The sequence below is a fragment of the Macadamia integrifolia genome, unplaced genomic scaffold (assembly GCF_013358625.1).
Source record: "Macadamia integrifolia cultivar HAES 741 unplaced genomic scaffold, SCU_Mint_v3 scaffold1671, whole genome shotgun sequence".
Lineage (NCBI taxonomy): Eukaryota > Viridiplantae > Streptophyta > Magnoliopsida > Proteales > Proteaceae > Macadamia > Macadamia integrifolia.
Genome location: NW_024868298.1, coordinates 53,460 through 75,860, shown reverse-complemented (window position 1 = coordinate 75,860; position 22,401 = coordinate 53,460). Strand labels below are relative to the sequence as shown.

Sequence of the window (22,401 nt, the reverse complement as noted above, 5' to 3'; positions counted from 1 at the left end):
AACACCCTCAAAAGAAAGGGGCTCAAGTACATGAGTTGCTTTTCTTATTTTATTGATAGGTATGAGTAGCTGTAATTGTTAAAACAAAATAGGAAGAAATTTGAATCTTCATAGAAATTTGATTTAGATTTAGTCTCATATAGAGCCAATGAAGTAGTTGTAGAGCCAGCTGCCATTATAGTTGATTATTCCAAATTTCTTAATAACATTACATGGTTCTTTCAGGATAGCCCTTTTTTAGCTATTTTCCACTGCTTGACATTGCTAATCATGCTAGTCATCGGGGTTTGATTATTTATGCAATCATTCATCCATCAAATCTAATTCTTGCTGGGTTATTTACAGATATACAAATAGCTCTTTGTTAGGCAAAGAATTTAAGAAACTTTATTTATAAGAAACATATAGAAGTTCTTGTGTGACAGTGTATATAGATTATAGAGAAAGCAACCTCAAAACCCCAGCAAAAGGGCTGTCACCACCCAAAACAAGGAAAACAAAGCCACGACATTCTTACAATATCAAAAAGAAACCAAAAATCATTGGCGTTGTCCATCTGGATATCAATAGTTTTTGTGTTCTAGATTCCATAATTGTTATAAGAAAAGTCTGATGCAGAATTTAAGCCACAAAGAAGAAGAAAAATGCTTTTTTCGACATTGTAGCTGTCACAGCCAGCATGGCAGATAGTATGGCAGAGTCACGGCCATTAAGACAGCCTGGTTTTTTTTTTTTTTTTGGTGAATATTAAATGCAATTAAAAGAAGGGAGAGGGAGAATATAGCCCCAAAGGGAAAATTACAAACCCAATAAGGGTTACAAAAACCCATAAAGGACTACAACCAAGGCCCACATGGGCTTGTCAGTAACATGCCCATTACAACTGAAAGCCCACATGGGCTAAAGACAAAACAAGGAAGCCCATTACAAGCAAGGGCATACGAATAAAATCCAATTAGGGTTCCACAAACCCTAACAACCTATCTCATCTCTTCATCTTCTCAGCCGCCATGAGAGCACCGCCATCCAGAGGGGAGCCATGGCAGCGGAGCACCTTGCGAAGGGCCACGGCCAAGCAGGCAGCTGGCCTAGCAGAGGTGACAGCCACGATGGAGGGTGCTGGCCTTGTGGAGGGCAACGGCGAAGCGTGATGTAGATCCCCATCATGGGCTACACTATCGCAGGAGGAAGATCCAGCCCAAGCAGCCATCGAACCAGCCTTAAGGCTGAGTTCGATCCACCTCTAGTAAAGGCCCATCGGCCCAGAATAGGAAGTTTTAAGTAGCTATTATTTGTTTCCTAAATTAGAAGTTAGAGTTAGTTTCTAATTTGTCTTAGTTTCCTAATTCGAGTCCAACTCCTAATTTGAGTCCAACTACTATTATTGTAAAGTCCTCTATTTAAAGAGGAGCTGTTGTAGACACATATCTGAATTGAATTAATAAAGGTTATTGCAGTTACTTGCTTCTTCTCCTAAGATAGGAAGACTAACAACTGGGATAGCTATGGGTGAGATGCCCAAGCCAAGATAGCCATTCCCACCCACATCTATCTTGTTGAATCTCTTCTCTCTTTCTCTTTTCTGTTCTTTGTTATTGACTGCTGTGAGGAGTAAGTGAGAGAATTAATCAGATCTATTTGAGGGCATAAAACCAGAATCGATTTCAGCAAGTTAGGGTTTTGAAGCTCCATCGATTGGTCATATCTCTCAAGTCTGAAGTCTAATCAGGAAACCCTTTTAGGGTTTTGTTCCATCCTCTAAGAGGATCGAGCTTGGTGGGCATCCGAGGTGTTTTGCTGCTGTTCTTGAAGAATCTCTCAGTTTCTTTATTTGGGGACTGGAAATCAAGAAGGTGTTTAATGCAGAATTGAGGCTGAACCTGGTTGACCCTTCGGGCAATCTCAACCGAGATGAACCAGATCTGATTTGATTTTTGGGATCAATAGAATATTTTAAGAGTTAACTTTATTTATGAAATATTGAGTTAATTAATTTGGGAAGATATGCAATCTTTTATTTTGGGTAGATATTAGTCAATTAGGGAGTTACCAATTTAAGTTTTATTTTGTTTCTAATTTCATTAGTTAGAATTTAAAAAGCAAATTAGGAGTTGCTAATTTAATTTTAGATTTTATTAGGCAAGTTTTAATTTCAATTTATTATATAAAGGCATGTAACCCAAGTAATTAGACAGATTTGAGAATGAATTGAATTGAATTGAATTGAATGTTTTAGTGCCAGGTATGGTGCAAGATGTGGGACTCCTTCCCCCTTGTGTAATTTCTTCTGTTCTCCCCTACAACTCTAGTTCACTCAGGGATTTCTTCCCTTTCTCTACAGGCCCTCCATCAAGTGGCATCAGAGGAAAATTTTTACGAAATCCTTCACTCCGATGGCATTTCCCCTTGAATTTATTACTCTTATTGAGGAACTTAAGAAGAAATTTGATGATGAAATGAAGGAACTTCGATCGGAATCTCTGGAACTTCGATCAGATTTTTAAAAATTTACCAAAAGTACCAAATACTTATGTGATAAGGTGTGCAACATGATCGAGGACGGGTTAGTGGTAGACAAGCCGGTTGACACTAGACCTGACGATCAAGATGAACTTAACGGTCCAATCAAGGTTGCATCTGAAGAACTGATCAATTGTCCACTTTCAATTGTGAAACCCCAACATCGGATTCCAATCAAAGTCATATCATTCATTGATGACCATCAGGAGACCGTGATAGGTGAAAGCACGATGTGCTAGATCATAGCCCTATCAAAGCCAATGATCGTGGATGTTGATCGAGTGGTGCTGATCCTCTCCTTCTTTAAAACTCTTGGATGAGTTTTTTTCAACATCAAAGGAGTTGATGCAGAATTGAGGCTAAATCGGATTGACCCTTTGGGCAATCTCAACCAAGACGAACCAGATCTGATTTGATTTTTGGGATCAATAGAATATTTTAGGAGTTACTTTATTTATGAAATATTGAGTTAGTTAATTTGGGAAGATATGCAATCTTTATTTTGGGTAGATGTTAGTCAATTAGGAAGTTACCCATTTAAGTTTTATTATGTTTCTAATTTCAGTAGTTAGAATTTAGGAAGCAAAATAAGAGTTGCTAATTTAGTTTTAGATTTTATTAGGCAAGTTTTAATTTCAGTTTATTATATAAAGTGATGGAGATCCGGGTTCCAAGAATAGGAATCGGATCACTTAGGGCCCACAATAAAGTAGTAAATTCAAAATATAAGGAGTAATGGCAGTTCTGTAATTGACTAAAACTAAAGGGAGGTGGCAGTTTAGTAATTACATGAAACCTAGAAAGGATTGGCAGACTTGTAAATAAAAGGGATCCTAAAAAAAGGAAAGGAGGTTAAAGTAACTGATGGGATATGAAGGGGATTAGAATTATAGACCAGGGGTAGTCTTGGAAGCAATTATTGGGCATGGGTAAGGAGTAAATAAAGGTGGAATGGAAGGGGTATTAATACGGAGGAAAAACAAAAGAGGGACTTTTACACAAAAGAACAAATACTAAAGGACACATATCAAGGGGTTTGAGGGGTATAATGGGAAAAACCAAATTAAAGGGTTTTAAACCACTCATGAGTCTTTCTTCTTCTACTTTCAGCCAACGTAAGAGGTGGAAAACCAGGGAGGCTTTGGATCGAGAGAACTCCTTCAATCGGCCTTTGTTTGGCCTGGAATTTCTGGTGAATATCCTCAAGAAGAGGCTCTATCAAACCCATAAGATAGATGCTTGGAACTGCAGGCTGGAAGGACACAGGAAGAACCTGAATTAGAGCCTGGCGGTAGATTAGAGATCAGACCTGAAATCTGTCTTGTAACTCACAGAAGAGGTCACCTTCAGGTATGAATTTCTAAGGTTTAAACCACCTCAGAGTGAAGATCAAACACCCAGAATTTGGAGGGAAAAGAAGAGGAGAGGAAAGAGAGCAATCCTCAGTTGTGAGGGACTATTCCTTCACCAGAACAGGGGAGGAGGGAAAAAGAAAGAGTAAACAAAAGAGAGTCACGGCAGCCAAAGCTTCAGCCAAGTACACATCCAATTTCAAATCAAAATTTCAAATCTAAAACTGAGTTCTTCTCTATTACATGACAAATATAAAGGAAAAATCAAACAATTAATGAAAACTACTTGAAAATGGAAACTATTCTAAAATTAGAAGCTAGTTAATTTAAAAAGGAATTAATTCTAAAACAAAAGAAAATCAAATCAAAAAAGATTTTTTTTTTTCCTAAATCCATCGTGCAACTGCATCATAAAGGCATGTAACCCAAGTAATTTGACAGATTTGAGAATGAATGGAATTGAATGTTTTAGTGCCGGGTATAGTGCAAGATGTGTGACTCCTTCCCCCTTGTGTAATTTCTTCTGTTCTCCCCTACAACTCTGCGTTCACTCAGGGATTTCTTCCCTTTCTCTACAGACCCTCCATCAGTGTTGATCTTCCAAACCAACCAGCAGAATCTGAAGATATTTTAGGGTATTGTTCAGCACCCTATCCCCTCTACTCGATCCAGGTTTGGTCCTATTCTGAGTCTTCCACTTTCAACCGCAGGTATCCCTAGTTCTGCCCCTAGCCACAGGCCCAGTTCTAGCTAGGGTATCGATTTCTGCTACTGATTTCTAGTGCTGGTTTATTCTCTGCTGTTATAAGTATTTATTGGGGATTATTTTCTGGTTCTTATTCCTTTGTTCTCTACTCCTATTTCTGAATTCTGTCAAGACTGATTTGACGGTTAGATTTTAATTGGTTTGGGCTTTAACGGATTGGGAGTTTGTTGCCTAGTGTAACCTACTTCTACATGAAAGCGTTGCCGGCCAAGCATTGATGGCGGCCTGACAGACTGCTAGTCATGCAGCTGGCAGCAAATCGGCATTAGCCTAGCGAGCCAGGCACTTCAGGCTAATGCAGGAGTAGATTACAAGAAACTACCCCAACAATTTATAACCCAAAACAATACAAATAGAACCAGGAACCAAAGAAATAAGACCATCAAATAAACCCCCAATGATACAATACCCATATAGGAGCAAAACCAGCCCAAAACACAACCCGATAGGAAAGAGAAAGACCTGCTATAGAGCTGGAGAGAGAGAGGTGCGGCCAGGTCTGTAGGAGTCCGATTGAGCTGCACTCTTGGGAGTAGATAGTCCCTAGGGAGGGTACAAAAACCCCCAAAGTTGAGAGGATTTTGACGGCTAGTTGTGAAGTTACAAGCTTTCTTGATTTTCTGACCTAGGAGAAATAATCGCAGGCTTCAGGAGAGAATCAAATCTGGTTTGTAACTTGGACAGATCTGAACTTCTGAATACTCACAACAATCGTATACTTCAACAGCAGTAACTTTAGGATAAAATAGAAAGCTTTAAACAAGAAGAAACAAAGGGAAAAGTGGGGGAGGAGCGGTTGTCTCGGCCCAGGCTTCTCACCCATAGCTATCCTGGTTGTTCTAAGCAATTGACTGCAATTATTCTTTTTTCAAATCTGAAATTAAGAGTACATAGGCTCCTCTATTTATAGAGGGCAGAATAGCAATCAAACTACTACTAAGAGTTAGTTTCCCAATAGGACTAGACACTCCTACTTCAACTAAGAGCTAGTTTCCCAATAGGACTAGACACTCCTACTACAACTAGGAATTCAAAATTGAACTAGGAATAATAAACTAATGTGGAAAACAAATAGAGTCCTAAGACAATTTGGACTCGACATACCACTTACTCAACTCGATGGACCCAATGGCCCGCTAATTAATTAAAACAACTACTAATTATTCCCCTAGCCGATGGGCCCAATTGGCCCTTATTTGTACTTAGCCACTCAGGTGGACCAAGTAGGGGTTCAGCTGGCTTCTTGGCTAGACCATAGCCACTCAGGTGGACTAAGGCTGGACCCTTCTTCCTCTCATATTTCCTTCCATAATGTTGATCTACATCAGCTCCCCCTTTCTTAGAATCATTCAACTCCGATGAATGGGTAAGGGACATGTAGTGCTTGTAGAGGTCCGTGTCAAGGCATTGAAAGTCATCGGCATGGATCCAAGTACAATCCTCTCGTGGTCGACCTTCCCATTTGATGAGGAATGAGTAGTACCCTTTGCCCCCACGAATTGTGGTGAACTTATTGTCGAGAACATCTTTGATGACATCATCTTTAGGGTTTGCAAATTGAGGAAGTTTGAGGGTGTGTTCAATGTCACCGTCATCAGAATGGTGTCCCAAATATATCGTCAGATCAGCTACATTGAAGACATTGTTGATCTTCAGAGTAGGAGGTAGCTCTAGCATGAAAGCATTAGTGCCAATGCGCTTCAAGACCTTGTAGGGACCCATGTTCCGAGGATGGAGCTTGTGCACTGTACTAGGAGGAAACCTCTCAGGTGGAATTCGAATCATAACCAAATCACTAGGCTGAAATTCCACGTAGTGACGATGCCGATTGGCAGTTGCTTGGTATCCGTCATTGCTAATAGCGATGCGACGACGAACATCAGCATGTACTTCTGTGATGTGTCTAAAGAACTCATCGGCTTCCACACTAATACGGGCCTAAGGTGGCAAAGGTACCAAGTCAACCGGTCGTTGAGGCTGTAGTCCAAGGACAATCTCAAATGGTGTACAACCTGTGATGCGGTTGACGGACTAGACATCGGAGTAAGTTGCCAAGACTTCTGTTCACCACTTTGGTCTGTCCGTCTGTCTGAGGATGGAATGCAGTGGAGAACTTGAGTTTAGTATTTGTTTTCAGCCATAGAGTCTTCCAGAAGTAACTCATGAACTTGACATCCCTATCTGAAACAATTGTCTATGGTAGACCATGTATGCGCACTATCTCTTTGAAAAAGAGTTTGGCCAAGTGACTTGCATCAAGAGTCTTCTTGCACAGGATAAAGTCTGCCATCTTGGAGAAACGATCTACTACCACAAATGTGGAATCATACCATTCCCGTGTAGGTGGTAAGCCTAGGACAAAGTCCATGCTTATGTCTTGCCAACGTGCATGTGGAACAGGCAGCGGTGTGTACAATCCTGTATTCTTCTTTTCTCCTTTGGCAAGTTGACAAGTGCTGCATCTCTGTATCACATGTTGCACATCCTTTAAGAGTTGAGGCCAAAAGTATAAGTCTTTCCTCATGGAGTATGTTTTGTCCTTGCCAAAGTGTCCACCCATTCCTCCTCCATGTAGCTCTCAAATCAAGTGATGTCTCAAAGAGGTGTTTGGGATGCAGAGGCGAGTGCCTTTGAAAAGATACCCATCATGTATAGCAAATTTGTCATCCCGTCCTCCTTGTAGGTTGTTGAATACTTCTGAAAAATCAGCATCACTAATGTACTCCTCTTTGATGTGTTCCACTCCTGCACTTTGTACTGTGAAGGTGTTCATCATCATCACCTTTCGACTAAGTGCATCAGCCGCTTGATTCTCCTTCCCAGCTTTGTACTTGAGAGCAAATACGTATCCTTATAAGTATGAGATCCATTTAGCGTGCCGATCACTAATGGTCTTTTGTGAGTGCAAGTATTTGAGTGCTTCCTGATCCGAATAGAGCACAAACTCTTTGCCAATTAAGTAATGCCTCAAATGCTTGAGGATTTGAACAATGGCATAGAGTTCTAAATCATAGGTAGAATACCTTCTTTTTGCATCATTCAACTTTTCACTACAAAAGGCAATCGGATGGCCCTCTTGCATAAGCACTCCTCCTATCCCAACATGGGATGCATCAGTAGCCACTTCAAACATAAGATCAAAATTGGGTAGTCTAAGCATTGGTGCTTCTGTCATCTTTTGTTTGATCAAGTTGAAAGCTTTAGTGGCTGTCGGAGTCCACTGAAATGGGACTTTTCCCCCTTTTGTGCATTCTGTAATTGGGGCTACAACGGCGCTGAAATTCCAGATAAATCGTCTGTAAAATGAAGCAAGACCGTGAAAGCTACGAACCTCGGTCAAGGTCTTTGGAATAGGCCAATCAACGAAACTTTTTACCTTCTCCAGATCAGCTTCTATGCCTTGTGAAGACACAATAAAACCAAGGAAGATGACCTTGGGCAACATAAAGGAACATTTCTTCAAGTTGATGTATAACTTTTCTGCCCGTAGTACTCTCATGACACGTCTCAAATGCTCCAAGTGTTCATTTTGTGCTTTGCTGTATATTAGTATGTCATCAAAGTACACTACGAGAAATTTTCCAATGAAGGGTCGTAATACATGTGTCATCACCCTCATGAAAGTGCTAGGTGCATCAGTGAGGCCAAAAGGCATAACCTTCCACTCATACAGGCCTTCTTTTGTTTTGAAGGTTATTTTCCATTCATCCCCTGGACAGATTCAAATTTGATGGTAGCCACTCCGTAGATCAATCTTTAAAAAGATGGAGGCTACTGTCAACATGTCAAGCATATCATCCAAACAAGGAATAGGAAATCTGTACTTTACCGTGATCTTGTTAATGGATCGGTTGTCAATGCACATACGCCATGATCCATCTTTCTTTAGTATCAATAGGGCTGGTACTGCACATGGACTCATGCTCTTAACCAAGAACCCTTTCTTTAATAAATCATCCCCTTGTCTCTTGAGCTCGGCATGCTCTGTAGGACTGAGACGGTAAGTGGGCAGATTAAGGAGTACTGACCCTGGCACAAGGTCAATGGCATGTTGAATATCCCTCATCGGTGGTAGTTTATCAGGCAATTCCTCTGGCACCAAATCCGAAAAATCAACAAGTAATTGTTTGATTTGTGGGGGATATTTGACCATTATCACTGGTTCAGCAACCTTGGTAACAAGAGCTATGATTAGGCCGGTTTCTTCACCAAGGGTCAGGAATTCTCTATGGGGCAGCACGCATAGCTTGTTATCCACAGTGTTCTTCTTGCTGAAATTTTCTTTGCATGGTTGCTTCTTTTGCTCAGTGGTTGTTTTGGAAGAGGTCTTAGCAACATTCTTTAAGACATGTTATCTCCTTAGTTGGGCAGCCCTTAACTTGTCTTTTACCTGAGGTATGTTGAGTGGGTTTAGAATGAATGGTTTGCCTTTGTGATCGAAGATGCATTGGTTCTTAGTACCTCCCACTAGCACATTGTTGTCATATAACCAAGGCCTTCCAAGTAGTACATCAGTGAGGACCATGGGGATGACATCACACCATATACTTTCTTCATAATCTGAGACCTTCAATGGGACTGAACACCGTTGAGTTACAGCCATGGTGTTGCTGTCTAGAAGAGATACCTTGTATGGCTGTAGATGTGATCCAGTCTTAAGCTTTCCGTCAATGACAAAGGCTTGAGATACCACATCCACACAACTTCCATTGTCCACAATCACTTGAGCTTTATGAGGTCCACTAGACATTAAGGTGTAGAAGATATTGTGCCTCCTCCAGTCTTCACCCTTAGTTTCAGATACTAGGATTCTTGCAACCACATTGACATAAGCATGAGGATCATCATTCTCTGGTCTAAGCTCATCTTCCAGTTCATCCTCCTCTCCTTCAACTGCAACATTAATAGTCCAATAGTCATCCTGAGGTTTGTGGATTTGTAAATCTGGATTGGATTCGATGGCACTGAAGACAGAGTTGGATCGTCCCCGCTTAGGGCAGAATTTTGCCGTGTGTCCAGTCTTTCCACAACTGTAGCATGTCATAGATCCACTCTCCCTTCCCATTGGAGCCTTCCCCTTATCCTGTGTATCTTGTGGAGCTCGGGTAGGAAATCCAGTGGGTTTGGTTAGTACATAAGGCTTTTTGTTGTCAGTTGGCTGGATGTACCTTCTGGAGGTTGTTTTGATCAGATCCTCTGCTTCTAGTGATTTGTCAAAACAAATACTTAAGGAGGGTATCTCGATCACGCCAAGCTTCTCACGAATATCATACCTTAACCCCAGTTTGAAACGGGATATGAACAGTTCATCTTCTTTATGGGCACTTGTTCATGAAAGCAGTTCATTAAAACGATTAATATAATCTCCTACAGTCATAGTACCTTGCCTGAGAGTATTCAGTATGTCGTAGAGTCGACGTCGGTAGGTGGGTGGCAAGAATCTATCATTAAGGATAAATTTCAAGTCTTCCCAATTGTGAGGCATCTGACGACTGCAGATCAGCCTATTCTCTTCATTCCTCCACCAATCCTTAGCTCCACCAGTTACCTTAGTGACAACTAATTGAACTTTCCTTTCTTCAAGCATACGGTACCACCGGAAGTAGTCATCAAAGGAAGTTACCCAGTCCTGGTAGTAGAGGGGATCGTGCCTCCCATTGTGCTCTTTCAATTCTAACTTGACCTTGTATATATCGTCAGGCGGATAAAGCTGATTGTCATACTCATAATACTCATCATTCTGAGCTGGGACATTCCTTCTAGGTTGCATAGTGGCTCTTTTGGGAACATTACCAATGCAATTAACAGCAGGTTGAACATTAGTTTGGGCAACAGTTTGTTGGGTGTTAGAGTGGGCAGCAGTACTCTCTTTTAGGTCAGCCAACTGTTGGTCATGTCCATCCAACCTCATAGACAAGGCTTGGATTGCTATCATCACATCTTGAAGGGTGGGTTGGGGTTCTTCTGTCTAAGCCATAGCTCTGATACCACTTAATGCAGGAGTAGATTACAAGAAACTACCCCAGCAATTTATAACCCCAAACAATACAAATAGGACCAAGAAACAAAGAAATAAGACCATCAAATAAGCCCCAATGATACAATACCCATATAGGAGCAAAACCAGCCCAAAACACAACCCGATAGGAGAGAGAAAGCCCTGCTATAGAGCTGGAGAGAGAGAGGTGCGGCCAGGCCTGTAGGAGTCCGATTAAGCTGCACTCTTGGGAGTAGATAGTCCCTAGGGAGGGTACAAAAACCCCCAAAGTTGAGAGGATTCTGATGAACTAGTTGTGAAGTTACAAGCTTTCTTGATTTTCTGACCTAGGAGAAATAATCGCAGGCTTTAGGAGAGAGAATCAAATCTGGTTTGTAACTTGGACAGATCTGAACTTCTGAATACTCACAACAGTCGTATACTTCAACAACAGTAACTTTGGGATAAAATAGAAAGCTTTAAACAAGAAGAAACAAAGGGAAAAGTGGGGGAGGAGCAGCTGTCTCGGCCCGGGCTTCTCACCCACAACTATCCCCGCTGTTCTAAGTAATTGACTGCAATTATTCTTTTTTCAAATCTGAAATTATGAGTACATAGGCTCCTCTATTTATAGAGGGCAGAATAGCAATCAAACTACTACTAGGAGCTAGTTTCCCAATAGGACTAGACACTCCTACTTCAACTAGGAGCTAGTTTCTCAATAGGACTAGATACTCCTACTCCTACTAAAACTAGGAATTCAAAATTGAACTAGGAAAAATAAACTTATGTGGAAAACAAATAGAGTCCTAAGACAATTTGGACTCGACATACCACTTACTCAACTCGATGGGCCCAATGGCTCACTAATTAATTAAAACAACTACTAATTATTCCCCTAGCCGATGGGCACAATTGGCCCTTATTTGTACTTAGCCACTCAGGTGGACCAAGTAGGGGTTCGGCTGGCATCTTGGCTGGACCCTAGCCACTCAAGTGGACTAAGGCTGGACCCTTCTTCCTCTCATATTTCCTTCCATAATGTAGATCTACATCACAGGCGGTGGCTAGCGACCAAGTGGTGGCGGTGCAAGACAGCAACTGGGGAGAGAGTAGGCGAACAGGACTGGAGGCATCAAGGCTGCTGGCTGAGTGGGAAACCATACGAGCCTAGGCAGGCCTAGCGGGAATGGTGACCTACAGGTTGACGGCCAAGTCGCGACTCAACCGACGATGCTCCAACCAAAGATGAAGAAGCAGAGAAAGGGAGGTGAGGAGGAAGAAGAGAGGAAGAAGAGAGGAAGAAGAGAGGAAGAGAGGGAGAGAGGGACAGATTGAAGAAGTGAAAGCAAGAGCAGGAGAGAGAGACAGAGAGAGAGAGAGAGAAAGGGTGCAAGGGAGAGGAAGAGAGAGAAAGAAGGGAGGGTGCGAGGTGGAGGAGCAGCCGGGCCGTAGGTGGAGCAGCAGCCCGGCCTCAGCCCGGCTGCTCCAAAGCAGCGGCCGCTGGAGATCCTTCACTTCAGAAATCCTTCACTTAATCTTGCTTATCTCACCTTCAGCAGCCTGGGTAACTGTTCAAGTTTACTATTCATGTCCAGTTTTTATTTCTTCCTTTAATTGTTATTTTCATTAGTTAGCTGGAATAGGAATTACTTAAATCCAATCCTTACTCAAATCATATTTCTGTTATTTGTCAGTTCCTAGCCAGTCTATGAAGAAGCTTTCGGCTCAATTGGTCTAGGGATTTCAGGATAGCTCTGTACATTTCGGAGTGTTTTGGCATCTGTATACTCAGGTGTGCACTTTTGACTACTGTGGGAGTCAGTAACTGAAATCTTGGTCGATTCCTGGAATGAACTATATCTCATATTTTCTTTCTATCATCTACTATCGCATACCATGTCAGAACTTCTAATCTTAAACCTACGATTCTAATTCGCTTAATTTCTTAAATTCTGTTTTGTTTCGTTAAACATCAACCTGCTGGATAGAATAATGCATAGTTCTACTTAAGTTTTCAGTTCCAAATTCCATTACTATCTCTAGTTTCAGTTCTGTTTAAACCTTGAATATTCAAGTCGATTTCAAGAGTCCTATTTCAATTCAACTTGCAAAATTCTGAGTTTCTGAAGTTGAATTTTAAATCTGATTTTGACTAACTGGCTGTGATTTCATATTGACATTTAATCATTAAATCAGAAATCCAGTTACTATGTTCAAATCTCTCTAAACCCTGCCCATCAATTCTACTATTGTGGTTTTCTGATGCAGAATCATGGCTGAAATGGATCCCTTCTAGCAATCTCAACCAAGAGGAATCAGGTTCAATTGGATTTTAGGGTTCAGCAGTAAATTTCAACTATTTGGGATTTATTTTATATGGGGAATCTATGTAATCTTGTATTTGCTTAGACTTAAGTAGGGAATTTTCCATTTGAGTTATTGTGTCATTATTTGCGTCAGTCTAGGTCTTTGGAAGTCATTAGGAGATTTATTTTTATTTCAATTCTAGACTTCAATTAAGTAATTTTTTATTTTGTCTGATTATAGATAGGCGTGTAACTTAATCCACTGGGCAGATTGGAAGAATGAATTGATTGAGTTGTTTATGGTGCCGGATTGGTACTTGGCAATGGTCGTGTGACCATCTCTTCCCCTTCTCTCTCTCCTCTTGTCTTCTTCTTCTCTTCCTCTCCTTCTCTAATCTTATTCTCTTCTTTTCCCTGCCTCATTGTCTTCTCCTTCTATTTCTTTATTGTGACTCCTGTTTATTTCTTTTACCTGGGAATACTCTGTTCCTGGCAATAGTTGCAGCCCCACTCAAGCTCTTCGATCTCCTCGATGCTTGATCTGATTGGGCCGAAGCTTTGGTCAAAAGTTTCCCTTCCTTGGGCAACCTTCACCCTAGATTCTCACCTCTGACAACTCTACCAACTGAGAGATCCACACCTACCTCTAAATCTGAACCCTGTTACCGCCAGATCTGAGTTGTAGGGGCTACTGCCCCTCTTTGCTTTGCTGTTTGAGGTATTTTCCTGTCGGAATTAAGAGGCCAAAGGGTGTCCAAGCTTTGTGTGAAAGTTCAGCCCAGACCAAGGCCTATTGAAGAAGTTTGATTAACCAGAAGTCTACTTCTTGCCGTTGGGTTCTGCTTGTGACTGAAGATTGGAGACAACCTTCAATGTGAGTGGTTCTTTCTTTATCCCTTATTTCCTGTTTCCAAACTACCCTCCATTACTTGCTCAATTCCCCATTGTCCTTATTTTCTCTTAGTACCTATTTTACCCTTTCCTCTACCATTTGATTCATTTCTTACTTATTAATCTTATAGTGAGTTTTCCCATTATTTATGGTCCTGCCATTCTATTGGAGACTTTGTTTTATTTAAGAATCTGCCATTAAATTATTGCAATCATAGTTGTCACAGCGTCAAGGCGAACCAAGGCGGTGGAGGGTTGTCTAAGCGCTTAAGGGAGAAGGCACCCACCTTAAGGCGAACAAGGCGACCAAGTGTTATTTTTATTTTCCCTATTTTCTAACATTATTTAAGTAAGCTATATACATCTTATATCATATTGGAAACTAATTTAGTTGATCCATATTAGCTGAGTCTTTGTAGCATAAGATTTAACATTCAGGCAGATCGGAATAATGAACACAACACATCCCCTTTCTAGATGATTGCATAACACTGACGAACTCTAAATCAACATTCGGTAAGGCCCTAAGAACTAGCCTAGCCTTAATTCATAAATCGTAGGCCCAATACCTGCAAAATGGCTTATCAGTCAACATAAAGGCATGATAAAGCACCAGAAAACTACTACCAGCTGTCAAATCTCAGAGTTTTGGAATTACCAACCACCCAAAAATTTAATTCTCGGTTGGGAAAATGGCAAGTCAATATGAAAACCTGAAACAACTTCAGAACACCTCAATACACACCTCAGGTCCTCAAGTGCCAGAGATTGTAAACTTTGAAGTTTGAACTCCTACTTATATCATCTGTAAAATGAAGGGTCGAGACAGTGGACTCCTCCATTGGAGCAAAGAAAACACTTTTGTTTGGTCGGGGGAGGGAGGACGGAAAGAGTCAAAAGTATTTAATTTGTGTTGCCTCGCTACTTCAAATTATGAGCCATTCCATGTCCAACACCTTATGTAAGCTTATGAGATTTAAGAAATGGAAAGAGTTAGTGCAACGGTGCTCGTAGATTAGCTTACTCTCCATTGGGCTCATCCCTTGCTTGGTTGAAGTGCGTTAGCACAGTAGTTTTCTTGCTTAAGCAGAAATGACTAAATGAGAGAGTAGGGTGAGGGAAAAGGGGGGGAAGCCACTAAATTGAAGGCTTCGCTCGCTCGCTCGCTCCAACGCTCGTTTAGTAGACAGCGAGAGGAGTGCATAAGCCCCAGCAACAAAACTATTGTGCTTTAGCGCAACGGTGGTCGTAGATCAACTAGCCGTTGTTTGTTTGGGGTGAGTACTACATGAGTTCATAAGTCAAGTACGGAACAAGCCTTGTCTATGAAGCATAAAACCTTGTCTGCTTGCTTCAGGTGAAGCTTTTAGTCTGTAGGCAGTTAGGCATGGTAGGAAGACTACATTGAAAGCCAACCACTACATAGGAGCGATAGCGAAGCCAAGCCTCGTTGCTCCACCCAAGTTGGAGTCTTTGTTGTGTCCAGGTAAAACAGGTTTAATTGCTAAAAGGGAAGGCTTCCTATGCTATACATAGCCAGAAGGAGGCAATAAAGTCAAGGTTCAACAACTTAAACAGCCAATATACTACTATCTCAAATGCTCATGTTCCTGACTTGATGACACATATGTCCATGGAATCGTCTTACGCTTCAATTGTTGTGCCATTGTGGGAACTAGATCATCGCAGTTATCAAAAGTCCTATTGTTGCCTTCATTCTATATATTCCACAGAGGCACTCCCTAAAGTAGATGCTGAAGGTTATACCTCCTTAATGGATCTTTAACCCTTCCAGGTCCACAAAAAGTTCTTCATATCACTTGGCATAACCCAGCTCAGAACTACCTATCCCATCATAACCCACACACCTCAAAAGAGATTCATCAGTGGATCAACAGATCATAGAATGGACCCCTTCAATCAATAGGGAATCAAACCTATTGGGGGGGGGGGGGAGGGGGAACCCTTTATTCCTCGAAAATTATATTTCCAACACCTTGTCAATAAGAACCAAGCAGTCACCAAAAAAAAAAAAAAAAATCACTTTGTGTCGAGCTCATCATCAAACACTAAACCTCATTCTATCAGTCATAGTTTATACAAGTTCATTTTACATACCACCCAGGCACCCAGGTTCCACAGCTTCAAGTTCTAAACTCAACAATCTCACTAGTACTAAAACAAACGAATATCTTAAATCAAGTAGGCCTAAAATAACCATAGGAGAAGTGGTGATGAAAGACATCTATAGCTTAGGACCGGAATCTTGTACGGCTTTGAATAGAGCTGGTTGGAGTAATATGATCCATGTAGCCAACCCCATTTATTATATTGGGAACTGGACTAAGTCTGAGTTGAGTTGATAGTCAAATTAACCAATCTCATAATTTTTTTAATCCACCAAAACAATATCATCTGCAAAAATCATACAACAAGGGATTTGATATTGAGTATCTCTAGTCAACTCATCCATGATTAGTGCAAACAAATACAAGCTTAGAGCCGAACCTTAGTGTAATCCAACTGTAATTGGGAATTCACTACACTGTCACTTCACAACTCTTACGCCAGTTACTAAATCATGATACATATCTTTAAGGGAGAAATAATGCTACCAAGCTGCGTAGCTTCTGCTAGCGCCTCTATATATCTATCTCTCTCCTCCCCTTCAATGAAATGACATATTTGCCCCCTTTTGAGGGAGGATAGACACACAGGAAGGCGCTAGCGTATGCTGCGCAGGCGGACAAGGAACTCAATCCCTATCTTTAATTATGTCCACATATTTACTCAAAAAAATTTTCTTCTCTAAAACTTGCCAAATTAATTCTCTAAGAACTCTATCATAAGCTTTTTCTAACTCAATATAGACCATCTGGAGATCTTTCATTTATGCTCTAAATCTTTCCATTAGTCTCCTAAGCGAGTAAATTGCTTCCATGGTTGATCTCCCTGGCATAAAACCAAATTGGTTATCTAAAATATCATTTCTTGTCTCAGGCGAGCTTCAATTACTTCATCCCATAATTTTATAGAATGGCTCACTAATTTAATTCCTTTATAATTATTAAAGCTTTGAATATCACCTTTATTGAATCGGTTGCACGATGCTTCTTCTCTATTCATCCTGCATTATCCTTGGGCTCAAAATCTTATTAAATAACCTAGTTAGCCACGATAATCCACAAATTCCTACACTCTTCCAAACCTCTATTGGGATATCATCTGGACCTACTACTTTACCTATTTTCATCAATTTTAAGGCTTCTTTTACCCCAGCCACCCTGACTTTACTAGCCCTAATAAACACTCCTCAGCTAAAAGGCAACCCTCTCACTAGCAATCTTCGACCCAGAGACCAAAACTTAGGAAGCATCTTCTAAGATCAGCAAAAACAAACACTTGGACAATATCTTTTAGCTCTTCCACACCTTTCTCCTAGGATTCAAAGTCACAAAGGCTTAATTTATTCATGATCTAGGTATTTATCAATGTGTAACTCTGGGAATACCATCATAATGTCTGGCTCTCCCCTTTCCAAACAATAGAAGGCCATTATATATGTTAAGTGTTGTAATATAGTAAAAGCATGGTTGTCACGGCGTCTAAGGGACCCTAGGCATTGGAGGGGGAAAAATCAAGGCAACGCCAATAAGTGCCTAGGCGACCAAGACACCTTTCCAGCAAAGGGCACCTAGATGCCTAGGCAACACCTTTGTAACTGTGATTAGAAGTCCACCATATAGTCTATATTAGGAAAAAAAAAAAAAAAAAAAAAACAAAAAAAAAAAACAAAAACAAACAAAAACAAACAAACAAACAAAACAAATGGCTATCCGTCTCCCCTACATTGAATTGGACATTATATGGTGAGGGTGATTGTTTTTTAGTTGAGGAAATTTTTGTCTTTTGGTGCATTTCCATAACTTTGAGTAGAGTATACTGATCTGGCAATACTTTTCTCATCAAATTCCTGCATCAGCATATGTCTCAAGATCTAAAGATCCAGTTTCAAATTGGTGTCACACCAATCCTGAATCAATTACTATAAACGGATGAGATTCCCCACAACCAAAACTATGATGATGAGAATTGGACTCGGTAATCAAATCCTCATCCAATTCGCTGATCTTTTTTCTTTTCTTTCCTGTTATTTCTCTACCGCTTTTTTTCATAGGAGTGTCATCTCCAACACTGTTTATTGGCATTCGTGACAAAACATTTATCCCCTATTATTAAAGTTCTTCTGTAATCACTAATGTATGTGTAAAATCCTCACATAAGGTTTCTCCAGAACAAAATTTATATCACATGAATTCATAGTGTCTCATACCATCTTATTTAACCCAATTACACAGCCATGGCCCCCTTGACCATCCGTGGAAGCACTCAAACTCATCACTTCAAAAGCTCCATTTTGTTTTTGGATTCAAAACGTGTAAACTACCAAATTTTATATAGTTGCGATCCCGTTCCTTAATTCTAGGGTGAAACGAAACAAAATCATACTGTATATGCATGTTCTTCCAATCGAATATATGGAAATTTCTGGAGTTTCGAAAGCACATATCATTCGATTAAATATGATCCATCTGCTGCATAAATATCCACTCTAATTTCAAATAATTATTAGCAATATCAAAAGGACAAATTCACATATTGAAAACCCTAGGTGCTATCATCACATAGAATTCGATAGGCAAAAATGAAATCAAAAACAACAGATACACAAAATGGCTATATGCGTGTGTGTGTGTGTGTGTGTGTGTGTGTGTGTGTGAGAGAGAGAGAGAGAGAGAGAGAACCTGACGACTTCGTTGTTCCTCTCGACTTCACTGACTTCAGCAAAGAAATTCTTGAGCAGCAAATCGTCGTCGATTTCACCCATTGGGCCGGCCTGTTTCTGCAACTACCGCTTGAGTGCAATAGTTCCTCTCCTCTGGGGAATGAAAGAGGGCCAAAACGACCTTCGTTTCTTCTAGTATTGCACCAATCCTCGAACCTCGGCCCCCCTACCCCGGCATTTGACGCCCCACGTCAGCCTGGTATTTCCTTCTTTGCCATCGGATCGGGTCAGTCCAGACCAACGTTAGTCAGTTCGGGACGGCAATAATATGGGAATATATACGTACGATAATTAAATAGATCATACGATAATAATACGTTTAAAAAAATCCAATGCAATAAAAATGCACGATAATAATACGGTATGCGTTTAATAAGTGTTTAATATGGTTGCTCTGTACAATTCCAGGACTAAAAATGATTGTTTGAAACTAAATTATTATCTACCATGCTTTTATGGATACTAAAATCAAATCTGATTTTCCAATTTGAAATCATTTCCCATTCTTTCGAATTTTCACATTTAATATTAATTATATTTAACCCCTTAAAAATGTATGGTAAAAAGAATTAGGAGGAGAATCAAACCCCATCTCATCCCGAACTTTTACATGTTCTCTTCTTCTTCTTGGTACGAAAACAAGGTTCAAGAAGATGGAGAATAAGTATTTGCAATCGTTCATCCCAGAGATGCGCTTGAATTTTCTTGAAATTTCCATGGGGGTACAATCTAAGACCGGTCACAGATCAATTTTAAGGCTCAAGAACTTCCTCCCTTCAACTCCTTTGATTTTTCAGATGCAATATTGCAATAATAGAGGGAGGAGAACACCCATACCATTTTCTTCTTTCTAATCTTCACATTGTCCGAATGCAACTATGTTTGTAAATAATTGTCGGTCCAATTCAAATAGCGATGGTATGCTAAATTTCCTATAAAGGTTTTCATTTCATTCCCTTTTGGGGAATCCCCCCCTTGGCCATCTTTGTCCATATGAGTGTTTTAATTCAAAATGTAACTGCAAGTGTACGGATCAGTATCGCTAACAGGTCGAACATAAGGAGAGTAGCCACTTTATCTTAGGTTTTTTCAAGTAATGCGAAAGTGCACAAATTCATTATGGTGATCTAATTCTAACTATCGACCTAACACAAATGCATCTAAAAGTGACCTAACCATTCACATCTATAAATTTAAATACTCAAACCACGCAATTAAAAAACAAATAAATAAAAATAAAAGTGTTGAAATAAAAAGTACTGAAAAGTAAATAAATAAAATAAAAAGGAAAAAAAAATTAGATAAATGCACACGAGTAGGTAACTCTACTTAGCCCGAGGGATGCACCATTAACAATATGAGCTTCCCTACTTGACTAGAGAGTACTCTTACAAGGGATTTTCTACTTGGCTTTAGGGGAAGGGCTGAAAAATAAATAATCAAAATAAAAGAATTGTTCCATAGCTAGAGAGGGGCAAAGCCAACACATGCATCTGGCCAAAGACCTTGGGGGAAAATGAAAGCCTAAAAGTAAAAACTAAAATTTAAATCTTACTTTAAAAATGAAGGGGTAGCAGTAAGAGGGAATGAGAGGAGAGTGAGAAGACTACTAAATGATCCTACTAACTTGAACTTCAATCCTTGAACTGAAAATTTGATAAATATGATATACTATCAGTATTAAAAACCATATATGGAATAAACCAAATCTGAAATTTCTAATACTAGAGAAAACAAATATGAAGAGAAAAATTGAATTTGAAAGACATGGTCCATAGCTTGTTCTTGTCACCTAGAATTAAGCCTATAACTATAACTTGAAAATCTCAACTTCAATTGCTTAAACAATAAAAATAAGAGATTGGATAGAAAAACAAAAGTGCTTGCATTAATTGAATAAAAATAACTTACAAATGCGTTTAAAACAAAAACCTGTAACTAAAGCTAGAGAAAGAGAAAACTAAAGAAAAAAGAGAAATAGCAACGAAAAAAAACCTAAGAATAGAAGTAGAAAGGAAGAGAGGGACCACCCTTTAGGGTTTTGTGGGCTCCCTTTTATAGGAAATAGGAGAGAGAAGAGGACGTCCAAGGGTGGATCCCCTTAGACGATTTTGGGGTGAGGTAGAGGAGAGAGAAGAGAGAGAATCCTATGAAGTAGGGAATCTCCAACGATTTTGCAGTAAGAGAGAGAAAATATTATAAAAAAAACTCCACAAAAAAATAGCAACCAAGAGGTTCAAACTTGAGACCTCCTAATAAGCAAGGGGTCTTACACACCACAACTCACCAACTACGCTAGGTAGTTGTTGTTATCAAAAATGAATATTCTATCGATCTTTGTTGGAATTTGGAATATTCTTTTGTACCTGTGGGACAACTTCAAACGGGCTAGTTTTGCATCTTGGTTCAATTATGATCCATTATTCTTTTTTCTGGCCCAAAAAGAATAATAACTTGTACGGCTGACCAAACGAATGTGTACTTTTAATTGAACACGTCCATCTTGCTCAAAATTTCATCTTCTTCGCAACCATGAAAAGAAACAGGACTTATTTACGTGTAAAATTGAAGATATAGTGCCGATAGTCTTTAAGGCCTTGAAAATATAAAACCTGAAAAAATAGAGTAAAACCTAAGGTATCTTCATTCTAAATATATAAAATGCATGTTTTACTACCTTAGATTTCACACATAAATGTGTTCATCAGTGAGTCATCTCTTTGGAATCTTTATTGCTTATTGTTAAAAATTATTTGCAGATATAATCGCCATCGATTAGATTTTTAACTACCAATGGGAACGGAAAAGGAGAAGAGGAAGAGTTGATTGGGTTTTCAACAATTGATGGGAAGAGAAATGGAAAAGAGAATGAGAGCAAGGGTATTGATGTCTTACCTATCGCCCTCGCTCGCTGGCCGCCAAGAACGAAGATGGAGGAGAAGTGGTAACTAAAGCAAGGGTTCGTCCTTTTTTTGGGTTACTTAGATGACAGAAGTAGAAGGGATATAGTTTTGATCGATTAGGGTTCCTGATGGAAGACAAGGCTCAGGAATTGGGATTTGGACCATTTAGGTTACTCTCTATATTTTTTTCAACCCAAATTTTTTATCGAGTATGTAACGTATTATATAAGTATTATTTGTATATAATACGGGATTATCTTTAAAATCCGCGTATTAAACGGTTATTTTGGATTGATACACCAAATTATGAACTTTTGAATTAAAGATTTGAATGCATGTATTATATGCGTATAATACACATATTTTACTAACTATGGTCCAGACCGATCCCAACTCCTGAGTTGATTCAATATATGCCACAAAGATTAATAGGTATCGGATCAGCTGCATTAACTCCGATTATAGGCCATGAGGCCCATGATTGATCAATCTTACAACTTGGCTATTACAGGTTATCGAGTGACTTGATTTCACTGATTTAAAAAAATGTATCCAAACACACAACCACCTCCTCGATCATTTGAAGCAGTGTACTCTAGCAACTCACCCCAGACCTCTAAGCAAGGTTGTAGAGGCTACCCAAAAAAAAAGAAAAAACGAGAAAACTACAATGACCTCCCCTTGAAGATTCTGACAATATCATAGCACCCCTAATCGAAACAAATATTGCAATTATCCCATTTTAAGACTAATAGTGTTAATTGATAACAATTTGAAATATGAAAATACTTTTAACCTTAACTATATCTTTACTTATAACCCATTGCAAATTTTTTG

General features: G+C 39.7%; 1 protein-coding gene across 1 annotated transcript in view; it reads right to left on the bottom strand.

Annotated features, from left to right (window-relative positions):
- LOC122064488 (J domain-containing protein spf31-like) overlaps positions 1-18,902 on the bottom strand; it is a 34,495-nt gene extending 15,593 nt beyond the window's left edge. Inside the window, exon 1 of the mRNA XM_042628192.1 lies at positions 18,621-18,902. Coding sequence (XP_042484126.1) covers positions 18,621-18,703 — 83 coding nt within the window. The 5' untranslated portion in view covers positions 18,704-18,902. The remainder of the gene's footprint in view (positions 1-18,620) is intronic.
- Positions 18,903-22,401: the final 3,499 nt, after the last annotated feature.